Source organism: Aotus nancymaae, unplaced genomic scaffold (assembly GCF_030222135.1).
Source record: "Aotus nancymaae isolate 86718 unplaced genomic scaffold, 86718_ANA_hifiasm-v0.15.2.pri h1tg000092l, whole genome shotgun sequence".
Taxonomy (NCBI): Eukaryota; Metazoa; Chordata; class Mammalia; order Primates; family Aotidae; genus Aotus; species Aotus nancymaae.
The window spans coordinates 3,902,374-3,922,680 of record NW_026988507.1 but is presented as its reverse complement, the minus strand read 5'-3'; the positions used below and the strand labels follow the sequence as shown (position 1 = coordinate 3,922,680).

General features: G+C 38.6%; 1 protein-coding gene across 1 annotated transcript in view; it reads right to left on the bottom strand.

Annotated features, from left to right (window-relative positions):
* Positions 1 to 19,967: 19,967 nt before the first annotated feature.
* The window catches only part of SLC38A1 (solute carrier family 38 member 1), a 59,963-nt gene continuing 59,623 nt past the window's right edge, over positions 19,968 to 20,307 (bottom strand). The window contains exon 17 of the mRNA XM_012459088.3: positions 19,968 to 20,152. Coding sequence (XP_012314511.1) covers positions 20,051 to 20,152 — 102 coding nt within the window. The 3' untranslated portion in view covers positions 19,968 to 20,050. The remainder of the gene's footprint in view (positions 20,153 to 20,307) is intronic.

The window sequence follows — 20,307 nt, the reverse complement described above, 5'->3', positions numbered from 1 at the left end:
CCAGACATCACTGTAACATATGTAATAATATTGAAAAAGTATGAAATAATAGAAGAATTACCGAAATGTGACTCAGAGACACTAAGTGAACACATGCTTTTGAAAAAATGGTGCTGATAGCCTTGCTCAAGGCAGAATTGCCACGAATCTTCAGTACGTAAAAAGTGCACTATCTGCTAAGTGCAATAAAAGGAAGTGTTGTAAAACAAGGTATTCCTGTGTAATAATTGTCTGTAGGATTTAATCTGGATAACGAAGTGAAAAGGACATAAAAGGCATAAGGGGCAGTGAGAATGTAGAGAACTTGTCATCTGGTAAAAATGAAAGAGAGCTAGCATTCAGGGAACAGAAGGAGTAAGCTATACAGACAGGAAGTGGTGGTCAGAAAGTAGGATATATGGAACTGAGATTATGGAGGAGTTGCAGTTGTTGGTGATGACAAGGTCTAGATATTATGATGCAAGGGAATGACTAGCATGGAGGACAAAGTCACTGAAGGAGGTGAGGTCAAGGAACTAAGAGGTCAGACCCAGGATCTGATGGCATACGGAGGCCTTTGTGCCCTGGAATTACTCCCAGTCCACCGTGTTGTCAGATCCTGGTGTTACTCTACCTGCTTGCTGCCTCAGTCGGTGGCACTGGCTTTTGCCTCAGCCTTGGTTTCTAAGTTACAATCAGTACCTTTTTGAGTACTCTTGTCCCTTCTAGGACTGGAGACTTGCCTTGAGGTCCAGTGTAGCTGACTGTGTCCCCACTATCTTTGGAAAAGATTCCTCGCCAATGCGTATGGTCATCCTGACCTAGGAATTGCTACTGACTTTCTGTTCCAGTTTGATCACTACAAGGAACCTAGCCACTTTCCTTTTGGAATCCCTAGCTCTGACAGAAGGCCATCATCCCTGAAGCCGGTATGGCAGTCCCTTTGGGCCTCCAGAACCTCCACTCAACTGGGCAGCTGGATGGCCTCCCCCAAGAGCCAGTCCTCATTCTGAATCTCTTTACCTTCCCATCTGCTTTTGCTGCTGAGGCCATTATGGCTTGAATTAGGGGGCTGAGTTATAAAAATACTACTGAAGGGGAATCCATAAATGGACACAGCAAAGTGACAGGTGCTAGTTACACAACAGTCTTTTTAACCACGTTGTGTGATATAAAGTAATCCTATGTCCAACTCCAAATCCTGCATTCCTTGAGTTTCTTCTCATAAATATTTGTAAAATACCTTTTTGGTTCATAGGTAAAAACTAAGTACTCTGTTAAATTTTTCTTTCTTTCTTTTTTTTTTTTTTTTTTTGAGATGGAGTCTTGCTCTGTCCCCCCAGCTGGAGTGCAGTGGTGTGATCTTGGCTCATTGGCTCACTGCAACCTCTGCCTCCTGGGTTCAAGCTATTCTTGTGCCTCAGCCTCCCAAATAGTTGGGATGTGCCACTATGCCTAGCTAATTTTTGTATTTTTTAGTAGAGATGGGTCATGTTGTCCAGATTGGTCTCAAACTCCTGCCTTGGTTTCCCAAAGTTTTGGGATTACAAACATGAGCCACAGCTCCCGGCCCTCTGTTAAACTTTCTCACGAGGGAAAATCATATGAGTTATATATAAAGCAGATATAGCTTTTCAAACTTACTGTAAGTGTTTAGACTTAGAATAATGGCAACTTTTTTTTTTTTTTTGAGACGGAGTTTCGCTCTTGTTACCCAGGCTGGAGTGTAATGGCGCGATCTCGGCTCACCGCAACCTCCGCCTCCTGGGTTCAGGCAATTCTCCTGCCTCAGCCTCCTGAGTAGCTGGGATTACAGGCACGCGCCACCATGCCCAGCTAATTTTTTGTATTTTTAGTAGAGACGGGGTTTCACCATGTTGACCAGGATGGTCTCGATCTCTTGACCTCGTGATCCACCCGCCTCGGCCTCCCAAAGTGCTGGGATTACAGGCATAAGCCACCGCGCCCGGCCCAATAATGGCAACTTTTAAAGGAAAGAAGAATGCTGGTGGTAAGCTGACAAGGCTGTAAATAAGTAAGATACTTCTTCTACCTGGCATAATAACGTAAAGAATCTAGAATCCACTGATAAGCAGTTAGAAATGGATAAGGAGAAAAATATTCAGTTTATAATTGTGACAAAAACTACACAATTCTTAGGAATAAATTTTAAAAGAAAGGTATAGAAACTATATGAAGCAGACTAAAGATATAAAATAGCATCTACATACACTGAGAGACATGTCATGTTTTAGATGGGGTGAAGATTCAACAGAAGAAAAATGTCTCTTTTTCCCAAATAAACAAGATTAATGTATTTCCATGTCTAGCTGCATCCCAATAAGCTTTAAAAACTTGCAAAAAATTATTTTAGCACCAAGAAAGAAAATTATGTATTTAAAAGTGACCAATAATTTTTTTAAAAGAAAGGTTGAGAGATACTTGCTGTATCAATTATTGAAACAATGTAAAGTGTCTGTAATCCAGAAAGTATTAGCGCAGGACTAGAAAAATTAGTAAGAAGGCTAGACTAGGAAGCCAAGAAACAGATAGAAATATACTTGAGAACTTGATCAATAAACAGGCAAAGAGTGGCTTATATAATAAATGGTGCTGACTCAGTTATCCATCTATCTATAATAAAAGTGATGTCTTCACCTCATCTACATGCAAAAATATTTTTCAGATGGATTGAAGATCTTCAGTATTATAAACAAGATAATAATCTCAGATGAAATTTTAGGAAGATATTCTTATTACTTAATACTAAGAATTTCTTTACAAAAACAAGACATACAGAAAACCCCAAACCCTAAAGTAAGAATAGATAAATTTGGCTACATGAAAACATAAAATAAAAGAATGCAAGAGATATTGCAGATTTCAAAACCAAACACAGTAGACTAGGGAAAAAATATTTTGTAACACATATAATAAACAAGCGTTCTTGTCAGGAATGTTGGTATGTGCCTGTGGTCCCAGCATTTGGGAGGTTGAAGCAAGAGGATCACTTGAGCCCAGGAGCTTGAGGTTGCAGTGAGTTATCATTGCTCCAATGCACTTCAGCATGGATGACAGGGTGAGACCCTGCCTCAAAAAACAAAAATTCAAACTAACAAACAAAAGCAAGTATTCCTTTGTTCCACTTATACAAATTGAGTTAAAAAAAAAGAGACAATCCTACTGAACCATGGATAAAGAACATGAAGAGACGTTTCATAGGAAAGGAAATGAGAACTGCCAGTAAACACATGAAGCAACGATCAGTCATGGTTTAAAATTTTCAAATAAAACGAAAACAAGATTCCATGTTTTTGTCATCACTAAGCAAAACTTTAGAAGTGTCTCAGCATTTAGTATGGGTGAGGGTGCAAGAAAAGGGACAAATATTTATTATTTGTGGGTTTGTAAATTATTACTAATAGTTTTTAAAAGTGATTTGGTAATTTCTATTAAAGTTAAATAAGCATAGACCTTTTGAATCCCAAAAGCAATCTCACTTTTAGGATTTTATGAGATCTTTTGGGATATTTAGAGAAACAATGAAGCAATTTACAAGCACCTATGGTGAGGACATTTGTTGCAGCACTGTGTGTACTTGTTAAAACTATAAAAATCTGTATTCTCTCAATAGAGAAGAGATTGAAAAAAATTATATCCCTGGATTATCCATACTGGGGAATGCTATGCAAGTATTCCTAGAATGAATTAAATCTGTAGGTACTGTTTCAGAGGCATATCCAAAATCTATTAAGTGGGAAAAGAATCAGATAATTTACTTATGCTTAAACATGGTATATACTATTTTAAGTTGTTGCTGTTGTTTTAATTAATGTCATTTACTTCGCATAGCAACTTTATGGAAAGCTTCTCTTATTAATTTCATATTACAAAGGCAAAACCAGGCATCAAATAACATGTCTGAGATTGCTGATCCAACAAATTTGAATCCAACCAATCTGACTTTAGAATCCATTTGTGTAACCACCAGGCTAAAAGCCGTATTTGTGGTATTTAGTATCAGTCTAATATTCTAAAGACAAACAAAGCCAACCCTATATCTATGTGTCTCTAGGTAGATATGTTTTACTACGCAAGCACTGGGGGAAAGGGTATTAATTTGGATTATTTCAGTGAGTGGGATAGTAAGACAGAAGATTATGAGTCATTTCTTAATGCATCTCTGTAATGTTTGACTTGTTGCAAGGAGGAGCCTATAATTTTTGAAACCCCTATGAAGAAATATATTTTTAATTAAATTAAACAATTTTAAAGGGAAAGAAAAATCTGAAAACATAATGTTGAATCCTGTGTCTAATTATTCCACTTTAAAGATGAAGTATGACTTAACGTAAATTCTTTCATTTATTTATTCACTCAAGTATTCATTTGAACACTTACCCTGTTCCAGGTGTTGAGAGACAGCAGTGAACAAAATAAACCCTACCCTCATAGAGTTTACTTCTAGGGAGGCATAGACTATAAACAAATCACTAAGCAAACTAAAGCATTTCAGATGAAGACAAGAGTTAACTAAAAAAATAGTAATAATAAAGCAAGAGAAAGGATATAGGGAGTGAAGTATGAGCACGATGGGTAGGTGAGTTGTTATTTTCTATGAAATGCTCTGAGAGGGTGTTAGTGAGAAGGTGACATCTGAGAAGAGACCTGAGGGCAGTGAGAATAATTTCTATGTGGATAAGCGTGGGAAGAAGATGACAGCAGAGGGAATAGCAAGCACAAGAGGTCCTGAGGTTAGAGTCTGTTCGGTATGTTGCAGGAACAAGGCCAGTTTGAGGTGGTGGTGGTGGTGGCCGGGGTAGGAGGTTTCAGGATGTGGGAGGAAGAGATCATGAGAAGACCATCTGGGGAAGCTTTTTTTCTGAGTGATATGGGAAGTCATGGAGCCCTGGAAGAATTGTGAACAATCACATGATATGACTTGCTGACCTGCTACTCGAAGAATCAGTGATTTAGTTGGTCATTTCAAATGTGAAGGTAATAAAGTATTTGCCATTCATTCCACACAGCACACACACACAATGCAGTGAGTGTCCCCTGAGAGCATTATTTGAAAAGAGGATGTGGTCTGCAAGAGTTTTCAGAGAAGTCTGAGAGGGGAACTATGGGGTGTTACTGAGAACAGTTTGGAAATCCCATGCTAGGTCTCAGGTGAATAGACACTGCAGACAGAATATGCTGTTTATATGGTTTATGTGGTTATGTCATTCAGAGAAATAACCTTGGGAGATTGATAGGGCCATTTTATTCCAAAAGGGGTATTATCTATTTGTTTGATAGTGGACAAGGGGAAGAAGGTCCACGGAACTTAGCTAAGGTCTTCCCCAACCCCACACTAAAAAAAAAAAAAACAAGAACAAACAAATAAACCAGGATTTCATTTTATTTTTTAAAGAATGCTCAGAACAATAGAGGGAAAATGATCATTTCAAATATAACCTATAGGTACTGTGGGCACATTTAACGTATTAGGTTGGGTTTCCCAGAAACAAATCCCAAGACAGAATGTATGCGAAAGTGATTATTAGAAAATGTTCCCAGTATGAATTCACAGAGGATCAGGGAGTGAAGCTGGGAAAGGAGGGAGCCACACAAGGAAGGATGCAGTATCCAGCAAAACCCAAAGGGAAACTGGCCCATCCCATGGGGGAGTGGTGCAGACACGCAAACACATCTCCACACTGTCCCCATCAGTGACAGGGCTGCTGTGCCATTTACACCTGCCAGTCACAGGTTAAGTAAGAGAGGAAATGCTAAATACCCAGCACATACATCACAGAGTGAGTTAGACCGAAAATCTCTCAAGGAACAGATACAGGAATAAGGACGTTTGACTGTCAAAAGGGTCTTTGAAAACTATTAATGGAAAGTAGATCTAACTCTTTCCTTCATTCTGTTCCAAACCATCAGAATTCCACAGGAAAATAAACTTTTACATCAAATAAAAACTTTGATGTTTGAAAGGTTAAAGCAAGCAGCTTCCCCAGGCAGAAAGGACTGCTTCTAAACTACTTAGAAGAGCTATCCTTTCAAAAGGTAGGGATGATATATAACACTTTTTCTGATGCCTGATTTCCAAGTGCTGAGCTGTTCATACAGATCTAGTGTGCTTCCAATGTGACTGACTGAAGAAAAAGTCACCAACTGGTGGTCGGGGCCTGGCCTGCTCTCAGACACGTTTTATTTAGCCTGCCTAGTGTTTCTGAAAGTTGGAATTGCAATGTTTATCTTCATATAAGACATTTTTTGCCATCAAGAATGTATAAAAAAATTACTGTATGTCCAGGGTACCTATATCATGAACAAAATAAAAGGCTGATGATCAAAGATAATATCAGGGGGAAAGCAAGTATAACAACATAAAATATCACAACAGAGATAGGAATTTCACATCCTATTAGTAGCATTCTTTTTTTTCCTTTTTTTTCGAGACAAAGTCTCACTCTGTTGCCCAGTCTGGAGTGCAATAATGTGAACACAACTCACTGCAACTTCAACCTTCTAGGCTTAAGCCATCCTCCTGCCTTGGCCACCTGTGTAGCTAGGACTACACGTACATGCCACCATGCCAGGCTAATTAAAAAGTACGTAATTTTGTAGGGACAGGGTCTCACTTTGTTCCCCAGGCTGGTCTCGAACTCCTGGGCTCAAGTGATCCTCCCGCCTCAGCCTCCCAAAGTGTAGGGATTACAAGCATGAGCCACTGCACCTGGCTGATCATATTCTTAATAAAAATAATAAGACAAAGACCACATACAGGCAATCTGAAGTAAGACGGTAAAACCGGTTCAAAGAACATTTTGAGGTCAGGTGTAGTGTTTTGCGCATATAATTCCAGCACTTTGTGAGGCAGAGGCAGGAGGATCACTTAAGGCCAAGGGTTCAAGACCAGCCTGGGCAACATAGTAAGACCCTGTCCTTACACAAAAAATTTAGCCGGGTGTGCTGGTGTGTGCCTGTGGTCCAAGCTACTCAAGGGGCTGAGGTAGAAGGATCACTTGAGCCCGGAAAGTCAGAACTGCAGTTAGCAGCCATATTCTAGCCACTGCACTCCAGACTGGGTGACAGAGTTTTACCCTGTCTCAAAGAAAAAGAAAAAAGAGAATTTGGAAGATCTGGATGTTTTTAGGCATATAGAAATAATAGAATAATAGAATAAGATTGTTAAATTAGATACAAACCTTTGAAGTTATTTTTCTACTGAGCAAATATCATTTGCATCTCTATCAGATAAAAATCTGGTAAAAAAAATCTGATAAAAAACAAACAAATGTACATTCCTCTAGATAATTAAATAATCCTTGGCTAGGATTGGTAACTAATTTCCCAGTTTATTATTATATCCTCTCTTCATCTTAAGTTTGGAATAATTTTTTTAATATATATATTTTTTAATTTAACTTTTTAATTCAGGTGTACATGTGCAGGTTTGTTATACAGGTAAACTTGTATCATGTGGATTTGTTGTACAGATTACACTGTCACCCAGGTATTAAGCCATTAGTTGTTTTTCCTGATCCTCTATGTCCTCCCAGCTTCCACCCTGGAAGGTTTTGAAAATACCTCTGACTATACCACTAGAGATTATGATTTAATTGGTCTGAGGGAGGGCCCTAGCATAATTATTTTTTAAAGCTGTCCTAAATTCATAAAATTCATAAAAACTACTACTATCATTTTGAAACTGGCTACGAGGAAACAAACTGGGGTTGAATAGGGATTTACCAATTAATATGTTCTGATGCATATGGTCAAATATCATCTCTAGTTTCTATCTGTGGTAGGGAGCCGGGCTAAGAGCTTGAATATGGAAAACAGGGCTGGGGCTGGGTTTATTTGGGGAAGACTGTTGAAGAGCTTATTGAGAAAAGAGAAGTGGTGAAGAAACAGCTAGGAAGACTACAGAAACATAAAAGAAGAGAGGCTGGAATATGAATTGAGATAAAGAGACAAGACGAGAATCTGACAGCCTATTGTTCATATGTTCTTATACCTTCTTGTGAGTTAGAAAAATTCAGACACAGAATTGATGGGACAAAAGTAAAGAGCATTTACAATATTTATAGATATTAGCAATTGCTCTCCCCAAAAAGGTTGCAACAGTTTACATTCCCACCAACTGCATATACAAATGCCTGTTTCTTATATCCTTACCAGAACTATGAAAGCAACCATTTTAGTCTTTGTCAATATGAAAAAGAAATAAAAAGGTATCATATAGATATTCTAATTTGAATGTATTGATTTAAGAGAGTGTTAGATTGAACACATCTCAAATGCTTTTTTTTTTTAATTTATTTTACTGGTAGCCCCTTTTTTATATTTCTACAGCTTATTTTTTTTCCTTCTTAGTGATTTTTAGAAGCTCTTCATTTATTAAGGAGATTAGCTTTACGTTATGTAGCCAAGGGAAACATAACAAACTTAGGGAAACTTTAAGAAGCTTCTAAGTGCTTCTTTGTGAAGACAATTAGTCACTTTTATACAAGAGAAAAGTCTAATGGCCCTTGCATTCTGAATAGGAGCCAGTTTTCCTTGAAAAGGGGATTTTTAAGGAAGGAGCCAATCAGGCAACCATCACTCCAAAGGAAGGATGTGACAGTGTTTCTGTAGTTTAACATGAGTGCCCCAGGTCAGATGTTTCTGCACCAAAGATTATCGAGTCAGGCAAATTTGCAGAGGCACTAGGACAGCTCCTGGGAGGATAATATTGTCTCCTACTCAATTTTTTCCCTTTCGGGCTTTGCTACTTTTCATACTTCACTTGTGGATTAAGATGATTGTCGAAGGAGCAGGAAACAGTCCTAAGAGCTCTGCAGGGAAACTCACCATGAGGATATCAGGTATAGAACCTGGAATCAGTATCAAGTTTCAACTCCCATGGGTTGGGGGAAAGGGAGAGGATTGGTTTTAACACAGTGTGCAGCTGTAAACAAAAGTCTCTCCTGAGCCAGACAGCCTGGAGGCCATGGATTGGGAGCCAGCTGCGGGCAAACTGAGGAGCTATTCCTTGCTGGGGCTCTGAAAGTGACAGCTACCATAGCACTGTGTGAATTGGGGTCAACCTTCCTCCACTGCTTCAGCCCTCCTCAAGTTGTGGACCTGTGAGAACATGATTGCCGCAGCAGACACAGATTTAACAGATTGCACAGGGCCAGTGTTCGACAGGGACATCATGTGGCAGTGATGGAAGTGACTGAGGTGGGAAGGAAACCTGCTGTGAACTGATTACATTCACCAGTTCTCTCTTTGCCTGGAGTTTGGAAGCAGACACCTCTGGGTTCTTGCACAATTTGGAAGTGGGAAAGAAAACGTGTTAGGCATCCTGGAAATTTGGCCAGGGGAATACTTTGAATAATTTGAACCTCAAATTAAAGAGGCAGGTCCCATTAATTGCAACATGTGCGTGGCAAAATGTTAGTTTTGTATCCCATTTGGATTTTCAGATTGTTTGCATGTTAGCACTATTGTATGTCATATAGCGTTTTGAAATATTTATTGATCAATTACTTCCTCTGTGGCTCCTATGTTTTGTAACAAGAAAGGTCTTCTGCACTCCAACATATTATCTATATAAGATATAGATATACATATTGCAACAGAAAAATTGTGAAGGACTTTTAAATGGGCAAAACAGATTATTAGGTGATCTTTCAGTGGAATACCACATAACTTCAAGGTTATCAAGAAGAATACCTAAGATATAATGGATAACTATTAGTTACTGAGGTAGATTAACTACAACCTTTTGGTCTTATTATCAAATAGGTCTCTGTTTCCTGAAACTTTCCTTAGTCTCTGCTATTAACTACAAGGCAAAATCTGGTTCTTTAGCAAAGAAAGACAGCCTCAGAGTCTCATGGAAAAGGACTGCTCCAAGTACTTTAAACTATCGAAGTCTATTCAAAGAATAGAGATTCGGGTACAAACCCTGAGCTGATGGTATTCAGACAGCTTTCAGTCTGTACCTGTGTAATGAATGTGAATTTACAGGAGTCTTTTTAAGGCATAAGCACATGGCTTTCTGAATACAGAAATGCTAATCCAAAATTCAGCAAAATAAAATTACAAAGGGCAGAATGAGCGGATGAGAAAAATTTTTACTGTGGTTGTGTTGATGTATCAAGTATCAAGTTTCCAACATATTATCTATATAAGATATAGATATACATATTGCAACAGAAAAATTGTGAAGGACTTTTAAATGGGCAAAACAGATTATTAGGTGATCTTTCAGTGGAATACCACATAACTTCAAGGTTATCAAGAAGAATACCTAAGATATAATGGATAACTATTAGTTACTGAGGTAGATTAACTACAACCTTTTGGTCTTATTATCAAATAGGTCTCTGTTTCCTGAAACTTTCCTTAGTCTCTGCTATTAACTACAAGGCAAAATCTGGTTCTTTAGCAAAGAAAGACAGCCTCAGAGTCTCATGGAAAAGGACTGCTCCAAGTACTTTAAACTATCGAAGTCTATTCAAAGAATAGAGATTCGGGTACAAACCCTGAGCTGATGGTATTCAGACAGCTTTCAGTCTGTACCTGTGTAATGAATGTGAATTTACAGGAGTCTTTTTAAGGCATAAGCACATGGCTTTCTGAATACAGAAATGCTAATCCAAAATTCAGCAAAATAAAATTACAAAGGGCAGAATGAGCGGATGAGAAAAATTTTTACTGTGGTTGTGTTGATGTTGTTTTAAGCCTGTATTTGCTGGATATATAAGGAAGCCATTTCTCTTTCTTCTTCAGCTATCTTCAGTCTACAACAATTCAGTATACTCTGCTGTTGTTGCAGCAATGTGCATGGCAGATGTTAACTAAACATTTCTTTCCTCCTTCTCACTGAACTCTCCCCCACCCGGAGTTTAAACACTGCAACTGAGTTACCTTTCTCACAGCAATGTAGTTATTTGCATAGGTTCAACAAGAGTCTTTTTCTTTCCCGGTACATAACTGGACAAAATTGAATGTGTCACCGTGGCCTTACTTGGAAGATCATATGTGAGGATATTGGTCATTTAACAGATATGTCAAACAACTCCAAGGAACAAAGGTTAATTTTACTTCCGTAGTAAATGCTTACAAAATCCTGACTTAGTACCAACGTTCTAGGGTTGTAACCTATAGCCTAGTACTAAAACTGGTCTACAGGATCCCATTATGATGGGTGGTGACAAAGACCACTTCCTGGCAGGCCAGGAGCCTTAGTAAATTTGGGGGAACTCAAGTAGAGATGAATTCATTCAAATCTATAGATAGTATAGGTGAATATGGTGGAGTCTCTTGGGCTTGCTTTCCTAATCTTGAGCTAGCAAAAGATGGAGAATTTTTCCCCCTCAACCCACTGCCCTGTCACCCCATAGAGACTTTTAAAAGTGCACTTCTGTGGTTCCAGTAGCTGTTCAATACTGCATAGCTCTAGATTTGCAAAGCAAACTCAAGGACGCCTATGTGGTTGGTTAACACTCTTGCCACACCCATGCAAATAATCAGGCCAAGCCTAATGAGACCATTCTTTTTATGACCAAGAACAATCTTTGAGATTTTTATAGTCACAAAGAGGGAAGTTGTTAGGAAAATTGGAAAGACTTTAAAAGAGTTAAAAAAGATTACTGGGTAGGCATACTTTCAATGAAATATTAGATGCTGCTTCTGGGTTATATGATTCTATAAGAATTTTGCCCCGCACCCCATTTTTTGGTCTTTGAGCTTTATACCATCTAAATTGTAGAAAACTGACAGAGATGGAAATGATTATTGTCCAGAGATACAAAATAATTCTGTCTGGTTAAGATGCAATAAAATTTCCCCCTGTGGACAGGCCAATTTTGCATCTATTAGCAAATTCATTTTAGCATTTCTGATTGCTGATATATGTATCTATTCTTTGAATTCTCCTTTGGACCAATTTTTAAAATATTACTTGTTCCTTAATAAGCTAAATAAATTTTTGATGCATACTTTGAGGCATGGTTTCATGCTTATAAAAATAGATATATTTATCCATGTGTTGTTTAAAGTCTTTAATATATCTAAATTCTCTTTAGACATAAGGGGTAATATAGAGATCTGGTTTTATTTTCTTCAAAAACTAGGTATTTTTTCTCATCATTTATCAAGTAACCTTTATTTTCCCCATTGATTTGAAAGCCCACCTTTCTGGCATTATTTGGGTCATTTATGCATTCACTACAATGATTTATTTATTTGTGCCCAGATCAAGTCTGTTTTAGTGCTATAGTGTTATAATACATTTGGATAATTTGGCAGGTTTTATTTTGATGTTGTACTGACTCTCCTAATGAGCAGATTATTCTACCAACTTAGATTAGTCTAAAATGTAAACTAATAAAAGATTTTTAAAAATTGATATTCAAAAATTGGCCTAGTTATTTGGGTTCATCCAACCTTTCCAAAGTAGGCAGAACACAATTATAAATCTAGAAAGAAAACAAGACATCTGAGTTGCAAAATTATCATTAAGCCCCATGATGGTTAATATTAGGTGTCAACTTGATTGGACTGAAGGACACCTAGATAGCTGGTAAAGTGTTGTTTCTGGACGTGTCTGCAAGCGTGTTGCCAGAGGAGACTGACATTTGAGTCAGTGGACTGGGAGAGGAAGAGCAGTCCTCAATGTGGGTGGGCTCCATCCAATCAGCTGCCAGCATGGCTAGAACAAAGCAGGCAGAAGGTGGGCTAAGTTGACTTGCTGAGTCTTCTGGCTTTCATCTTTCTCCCATGGTGGATGCTTCCTTCCATTCCTCCTGCCCTTGGACATCAGACTCCAGGTTCTTTGGCTTTTAGACTCTGAGACTTATACCAGTGGTTTGCCATGGTTCTCTGGCCTTTGGCCACAGATTGAAGACTATGCTGTTGGCTTACCTGCTTTTGAGGGTTTTGAACTTGGACTGAGTAACCACTGGCTTCTTTCTTCCCCAGCTTGCAGACAGCCTATTGTGGGACTTCACCTTGTGATTATGTGAGCCAACTCTCCGTAATAAACTCCCTTTCTCATATACATATATTCTATTAGTTCTGTCCCTCTGGAGAGCCCTGACTAATACAAGCCCATAGTTTATTCCATGGGGGAGAATAACTCTTCCCTGATAATTCTGTGTCAAAAAGGATAGAACAGAATAGTATTAGCAAACACTCATGGAGGGAGAGTAGAAGGAAGAAGTCAGAACTATCAAAGGTGCTGCAGGACTGGTCCTTTTGATTCGGAACACAATTCGCTCATATTCTCAATAGTCTTTAACTTTTACCACTGCTTGAGTTTAAAAGTGATAATTACTCACTCACACCCTTTGCCCTGGGGTTTTGATCAATTAAGAAGTAGGCATAGGAGGCACATAAGAATAAAAATATCAGCTTTATTCCTAATGAAGTTAGATTGGAGAACATGACTTGGACTCCCATGCCCTAGGTTTCTACTTTGAGTTTTACATGTGTGCCACCAAGGTCCTGTACAATGGGCTGCTGTCACCTGGGCAGTCCAGAGGAGTTCATCAAAAGGGTCTTCATCCGTAGCCACACTGTAAAAGACCCAGGGTATTCCTATGCTAGCCCTGTCCACAAGAAGAACTTGCATGTCAGACTCTGGCCATCCTGCTGGTCTGGTAAAGCCTTTCTAAGATGCTGGTGATAGATAAAGAAAAGGCAAGGCTGCACTAGCTTTGCCTCAATAGTTCCTGAGAAATGAAGTGTTGATAGAATGTCCTATTTTATAGGTGGCAGCAGTGTGGGTAGAGGAAGACTCAACTCCTTCCTACAACATAGGACAGAAATTAATACTTATAAAGGTAAACTTGACTTAAAAAAGAAAATATTATGGCCAATCTACTCTAATTATGAAGAATGGAGAAATGTGGTATATGTTTCAGACCAGATAGATTTCTATAAGAAGTATTTTTTAAAATACTTATATTAGGGTGCTTAAATATATAAACTTCTATCATCTAGAACACTGACAAATGTGTACAAACCCTTCTCCAGCAATCCTGAATAGCATATATAGTACTCCACTGCCCATTTTAGTATCACATCGCAAAAGCACAACACAACATTTGTAAATACTTTTAGTTCACATTTTTTAATGTTTAAAAACTATGTTAACAGAGCAGTTATAGAACAGAACTTCTTACATTTCTTTATTTACACCACACCCTGAAGAAAAAAAAACCCAGTTCTATTTGATTAACTATGAATAGCAAACTTTTGTGACTTGTGACTCACTTAAATCACCCATCTGAAATTCATTTACAAGGTTTTTACATTAATAAAACAGTGGTGTGCTAGATGTACTGGACTCAGATGAAGTCTAAAGTACACTGGACTCTAGAGAGTGGATTACATATCAACGATCAAGATTCAAGTGTTTGGGGAAAAAATTACCTAAGACAGTCTATGTTGGCGTCAACACTAAAATAAAAGGCAAACATGCAAGACTTTCAAAGTGTGATAAAATAATGGTTCTTTGTTTCCTTTCCTGCAAATTTGTGCTCATAATTAATATTCAGGTTCTCCCTCCCCCCTTTCATAGAATCCCAAAGTTTGAAAAATACAGCAATTCAATTGTGGAAAAAAACATTCTTCTCCCCAACTTGTTTTCATAAATACTATATAGTGGTACCAATTTTAACAATGGAAGACCATTATGAAGAAACAATTTGTCATTTTGGATATATCTGTTTCTATATGACAAGGATTTGTGTCTAAATATTCCTCATTTGATCTTAATGCCAGCATAAGAAATCAATGGAACTATTTCTCAGACATTTCTTTTTCTAAATAGTTAAGTAGGGTTTTAGGTTCCAACTTTACATTGAGAGAACTATGTAACCTGGGAGGGAATGTAAATTTTTCTAATTCCCAAACAAAACCACTAATATCTAGGAAACATTTATTGTTTATATGCAGATCCTAGAGACTTCTATTTCAGTGTGGATCAACAACTGCAAAAATATACAGCCTCCTATTTATTTACAATATATTTACATACAAATGAAGTATTTTCCTGCAATAAGCCTCAGCTGCATAGATTCTTCCTTTAAAAAACCTAAATTCGAGCCTGTATACAGATGGGCCGAATTTCATAGCCCTTCCTTAGAGAAAAGCCTAAAGAAGGAGATGTCTGCACCTTGTGAACTTTACATATTTTGCAAGCACTTTCTCTTTTAGATTTAGTGATAGTTTTTAGTTGTTAGCCACCCCGTCTTCAGTTTGTATCTGAAAGCCTTATATCATTATAAATAATTCACTGTAATTTAGGGGAAGTATGTCCTGTTGCTAAAGGATTCTCAGACCTGCCATCCCGAAGGAAAATCATGTATTAGTATTGCTAAATGATGGCCTGTGTCTTCTTTGTTTTAAAAGTGGTTAGGTGTTTGCTGTGAATTTGAATGGGAGAATTATAATCTCAAAGTTTATATCCCCTCTAAGCCTAAAGCCATTTAAATTGATAAACTGAGAGATACTCTAATAGGTTTTGCTCTAAGGCATAAAATCCAATATTTCTGACCTCCTTCCTACTCCAACTAAATGTGCCATAGTCCAACACTGTGCCCCACTGAATTGGAACTCAGCATTTCGTTCTTTTGAGAGTAGTTTGTAGCTCCTTAAACAGAGCAGACCTTTCAGTAGAGAATTCGCTTTAAAAGGAGAACAGGATTATCATCACACAACACAAACACTGGAGAACTTACTTCTGACACAAATTCAGTATTTCTTCTAAGTCTGCATTTACAAAGGGTCTTTTCTTTTAATTTCTCTCACCACCACCCCACCCCCACCAAAGCCTCACTTTCATTTCCTCACAGCTTTAATAAAATAAAATATTATCATGCCTCAGCCCTAGGGAACACTGAGTGCAGGCAGCCTGTGTTTAGGAATGTGCACCTGCACTGGTATTTTCAACCAGAGCGGGAAGACCAGGTGGCAGTGCTGGATTCACTTGCTTTCTTGCCATTGCAGAGATCCCTGCAACCAGGGTCCTTTCCTCCTCTCCCTATAATCCTGGCTCCTGTGTCTTGCCCCATGAGTCCTAGGAATCATCTTGTGAGGTAGGACTAATGGGAAGAAAAAGGGAGACTCATTGGCTTAGTGTGGTTCTCAAACTTGATGCACTTCAGAATAACCTGCTAAGCCCCACGCTGAGAGCTTCTGACTTGACCGTGTCTGGATTGGGGGTGCGGGGCTCAGAATCTGCATTCTAATGAGGTCCCCGATGATGCTGATGCTACTGGTCTGGGGGCCACATTTTGAGAACCACTGGCTTAGAGGCATGAATCAATCTCCAGAAAGCAGTCAGTTCCAGGGTGACAGTCTTAGGGTGCTCTCCAAAACACTGAGGAAACTTACCACAACACTGTGTGTGCCACAAGCCCTATCCCCATCACCCTTCTGGGTCTTTTTCTCAACAGGGTCTGTAAATGTAGAAAAGGAAATGGAGGAGAGCTTTTGTTTCTCTTTTTTCTTTTTTTCTAACCTCCCAGCTTATTCCTCAAAAGTTAAAACATAGTTACTAGCACTAAAAACATTAAAAATGCTGTGCACTGACCTCAACGACTGGTACATGAGAGAAGCTGTGCACCAGCAACCTTTTCTGTGGTAGGCAGGGCAGGAGATGAACCATAGGAGCCAAAAGTCAGACAAACAGAAACAGGCAGAACAAACCTGAACCCTCTGGACAACAGCAGAGGAACCAAGTGAGCGATGTCCCTGGAGGTTTCTGACCCACAAGAGGCCCCATCACCCTCCTTCACCCTCCTCTTATCACCAGGCTCTCTGGCAGTCATGGACTCATTCCTCCCAATTTTTGCTGGACACCCTGTTTCAGGCCACTCTAGTCACCTGTAGTCCGGTGGCATCTCTACCCCCACTGTCCGTGGGTGGTATGTGGCTGGGATGGACAGTCCAGATTCTACTAACAGGCAACTCTGAACAGACACCCTCCTGGAAACAATGTTATATTTGATGGTTAGATTCTTTGGCAAACCTATTACATTATTCACTTTCAGCTAAACTATGGGTTTAATCATCTTTTTCAGCTGGTCTAGGGGACTAACCACCATAGATAACCTGGTCTGTAAAGGAAAATACATTCCAGGTTGCAAACAACCAACTGACAACTTTTTGGAATATGATCTCTTTATACACTGGGACTGCCTGTGCCTAAACAGAGTAGATTTCCCCCCTGTGTGTGTTTCACCAGTCCCACTTCCAATAAGTAACATTAAGTAAATTAGGGATTGACAGTATTCTGTGTTACAATAACTAGAGAACAGTTCTAAATCCAAAGTGTGAAACTGGCACTGTTCACTAGTATAGAGATCCTACCTACCAAGGGAAAACGTGCTGCTCCCCATGGCTAAGGTATAGTATTCTTTAATCTACTAATTTAGCAGAAAATCTTCCATAGCACTTGACTGTGCTCTTTAAATTCGACCTAACATTTGTGATACATGTATTTTTGGCTACCAGTTCACTATTCTGAACAAGAATAAGAGCAGTACACTTTACAGCTAATCCCACACAAAGGATGTAACTAATCATTGATATTTAACAAATTACGGTACAGTCTATTATATTCAGTCAACAACAAATTTAGATAAACATACAAAGGTTTTTTAAAATATGTGTGTTTATCACACACATCAACAACCGTGTGCCTCCTCTAAATAAATGTATTTTAAGTAAATATTCCTTATATTGACACATGAAGTCCAGAGGCCCAAAAATATGACTACATATTCCAGTTAATAATAATGTTCTAAATTGACTTTGTGAGTGTAAAATGAATTGCTATAAAGTAATGAGGAAAATAGAAAGTAGCATAATATAGCTTGCAAACTAAATTAACGTATTTTCAAAGGTAAGGTCATCCCACTACCTGACTATTTCATTACTTGGTGCTCTAGACAAGCTCCCAAGAACCGACTGAATCTTGGTTTGTTCTGTTTCTGTCATTGCTAATATGATATGGAAAACATTGCTGAAAAGGACAGAGATGGCTGTGGATATGGCTAGGTTAGGTATTCATATCTAAATATCTGAACTCTGACCTAATGTGGATATAATTCTGTAGCATTATATTAAAAGCTATGATGATGCAATGCAGGAAATAACCTTTCATTCTCTCTGCAAGAGGATCATGACAGGTGCTTCAATGCCTGCCTTATCTATGGGACATTAGTCTGTAAAGGGCAGAGACAGTTCCGTGTGATTCTCAGTGAGAGTGAAGGCCTTTGGGGATTTGAGTCAGGAAGGGAACACGGCTAAGTGCCTGGAAACTCTGCCAACAGTCTGCAATTAGATTCTTCTTATCTCTGGATAAGAAATCTGTGCTCAGTGAACTTATGTGTTTGGAAAATTCAACCAGAATATAGAGGAAATATGTCCTGTTTCAAGAGACCAGATCACAGGGCATGCATATTTCTCACCGTATGTAAACTATGAACAATCCAATCACAGGGGATGGTCCCACTTAGGGGAATGCAGTTCTGGGTTTCCTTGCTATCCCCATTCCTTTTTCAGCTACAAACTCTCTTCTTTTTCAGTCTCTTCACAGTTTCCTTGTGCTCCCTTTAGGAGAGGGACTGGGTAAGAGTACCAGGCACCTCTGTCCTCCTGCATGGATCAGTTGGGATGGGCAGTAATGGCACACTCCTTGGTTGGGGAAGAGAAAAGGAGACAGCACAGACACTGAGACCCCCTTGTCTTCCTCATCTGGAGGAAGGAAAATTATTTTGGAATCTGAATATTTAAAAAATAAACAAACATGATTGCTTATATGTTTTCAAGTACCCAGTGATTCTGTCAAAACTCTTCTCAAAGACTATCTCTGAGGATTTTTTTTTTTTTCCCGCAAGACTCTAGATGGAGAATTAACAAAGAAGAAATAGAAATGAGGCTTATTTAAGGTACAAATATCTTGTATTCGTAATAACCTAGATTTATAGATATAAAACAAGTCTTTTAAAGACTTCCCTAAAATACTCAATATAAAACAGGAGTTACTTATCCTAGATCATCCTTAGTTAGGTACACATGATTCTCTGTGCAACTAGCTGGTGGGCATGAATAAAAGCTGATTGGCCTACGATGTACTAAAACATTTTTCTCCCTTCAACAAGACAGGTATTGGAATGAAGGCTAAATGCATCAGAGGAGTATTTTCTTAAGCATTTTGGACAATCTTTTTGCAGTAGGTTCCATTGGTCTTCCCCATTGAAAGTTGACTCAGACCAGAGTAACTCTGACACAAGTTGCCAAGAGGGAAACAATACTTCATTTACTAGATTACCCAGATGTGTAGCTTCATTTAATTACCAAGGTAAGAATCATCCCCAACCACTTTTCAGCTGAGAACACTTGCCAGAGAATGTCTCTGGATGTGAATGGGATGTGGTACCAGCTAGGCCACTGGACTGCCTGAGCTCAGCTGCCAGGCGATCAGAGCCACCTCAAATATTGGGCATACTCTGATTCAGCAGTGGCAGTGCCCTATAACTTTCAGATGATTATCTCTGTGTGCTATGTTAACCAAAATAGGCAAATTATTTACGAAACCATTTTTTTTTCTGTAAAGCAAAATAAATATATACAATTCAAGATTATTTTCTCTTCTAAAAAGGTACAGATAGTGTGAGCTGAACATCAGTAGGAAAATTATTTCAGAATCTGGATGTATAATAAATAAACATGATTGCTTATCATGTTTTCAAAGTTCTAAGAGAACACAAAGCCACAAAACATAGAATTAGATGGGTAAAAACTGATTGTGAAAAGTACTGGGAAATATGATTGTATGAAATTTGAAAAAAAAATTCACAATCCCTAAATTGATCCCAGATCTTGGAGGGACATGAAGCATTATAGAAACATGTCTCTGTTTTGGAACCAAAGTGTTATTCCATTTTAAGTATCCTGTACATTTCTGTTTGCTTCTGTAAACTTGCAAAAGAAGTGATGAGAGATTGCTGATGTGTGGGGACTTGACTGAGCAGACAACAGGAATATTTCTTTTTCTCGGCTGGTCTCAGTGGCCTTCATCACTACTCGATGAGCAGGCCCAGTCATAGATGACCAAGGGAATGCTGACCAAGGAGAACAACACCCCCAGGCCCAAGAAAAGAGCAGCCTATAGCAACAGAAAGGCAAGGGTTATTTTCAGTGCAGCAAAAATTTTCCACATGTACCTGGGGAAAAAAAATAGAACTGTTTCCCTCTCCCTTTGTATCCTCTGGTATTTGGAGTTTGTTACAACCATGGCTGAACTGTGAGACTCTTTCTAAA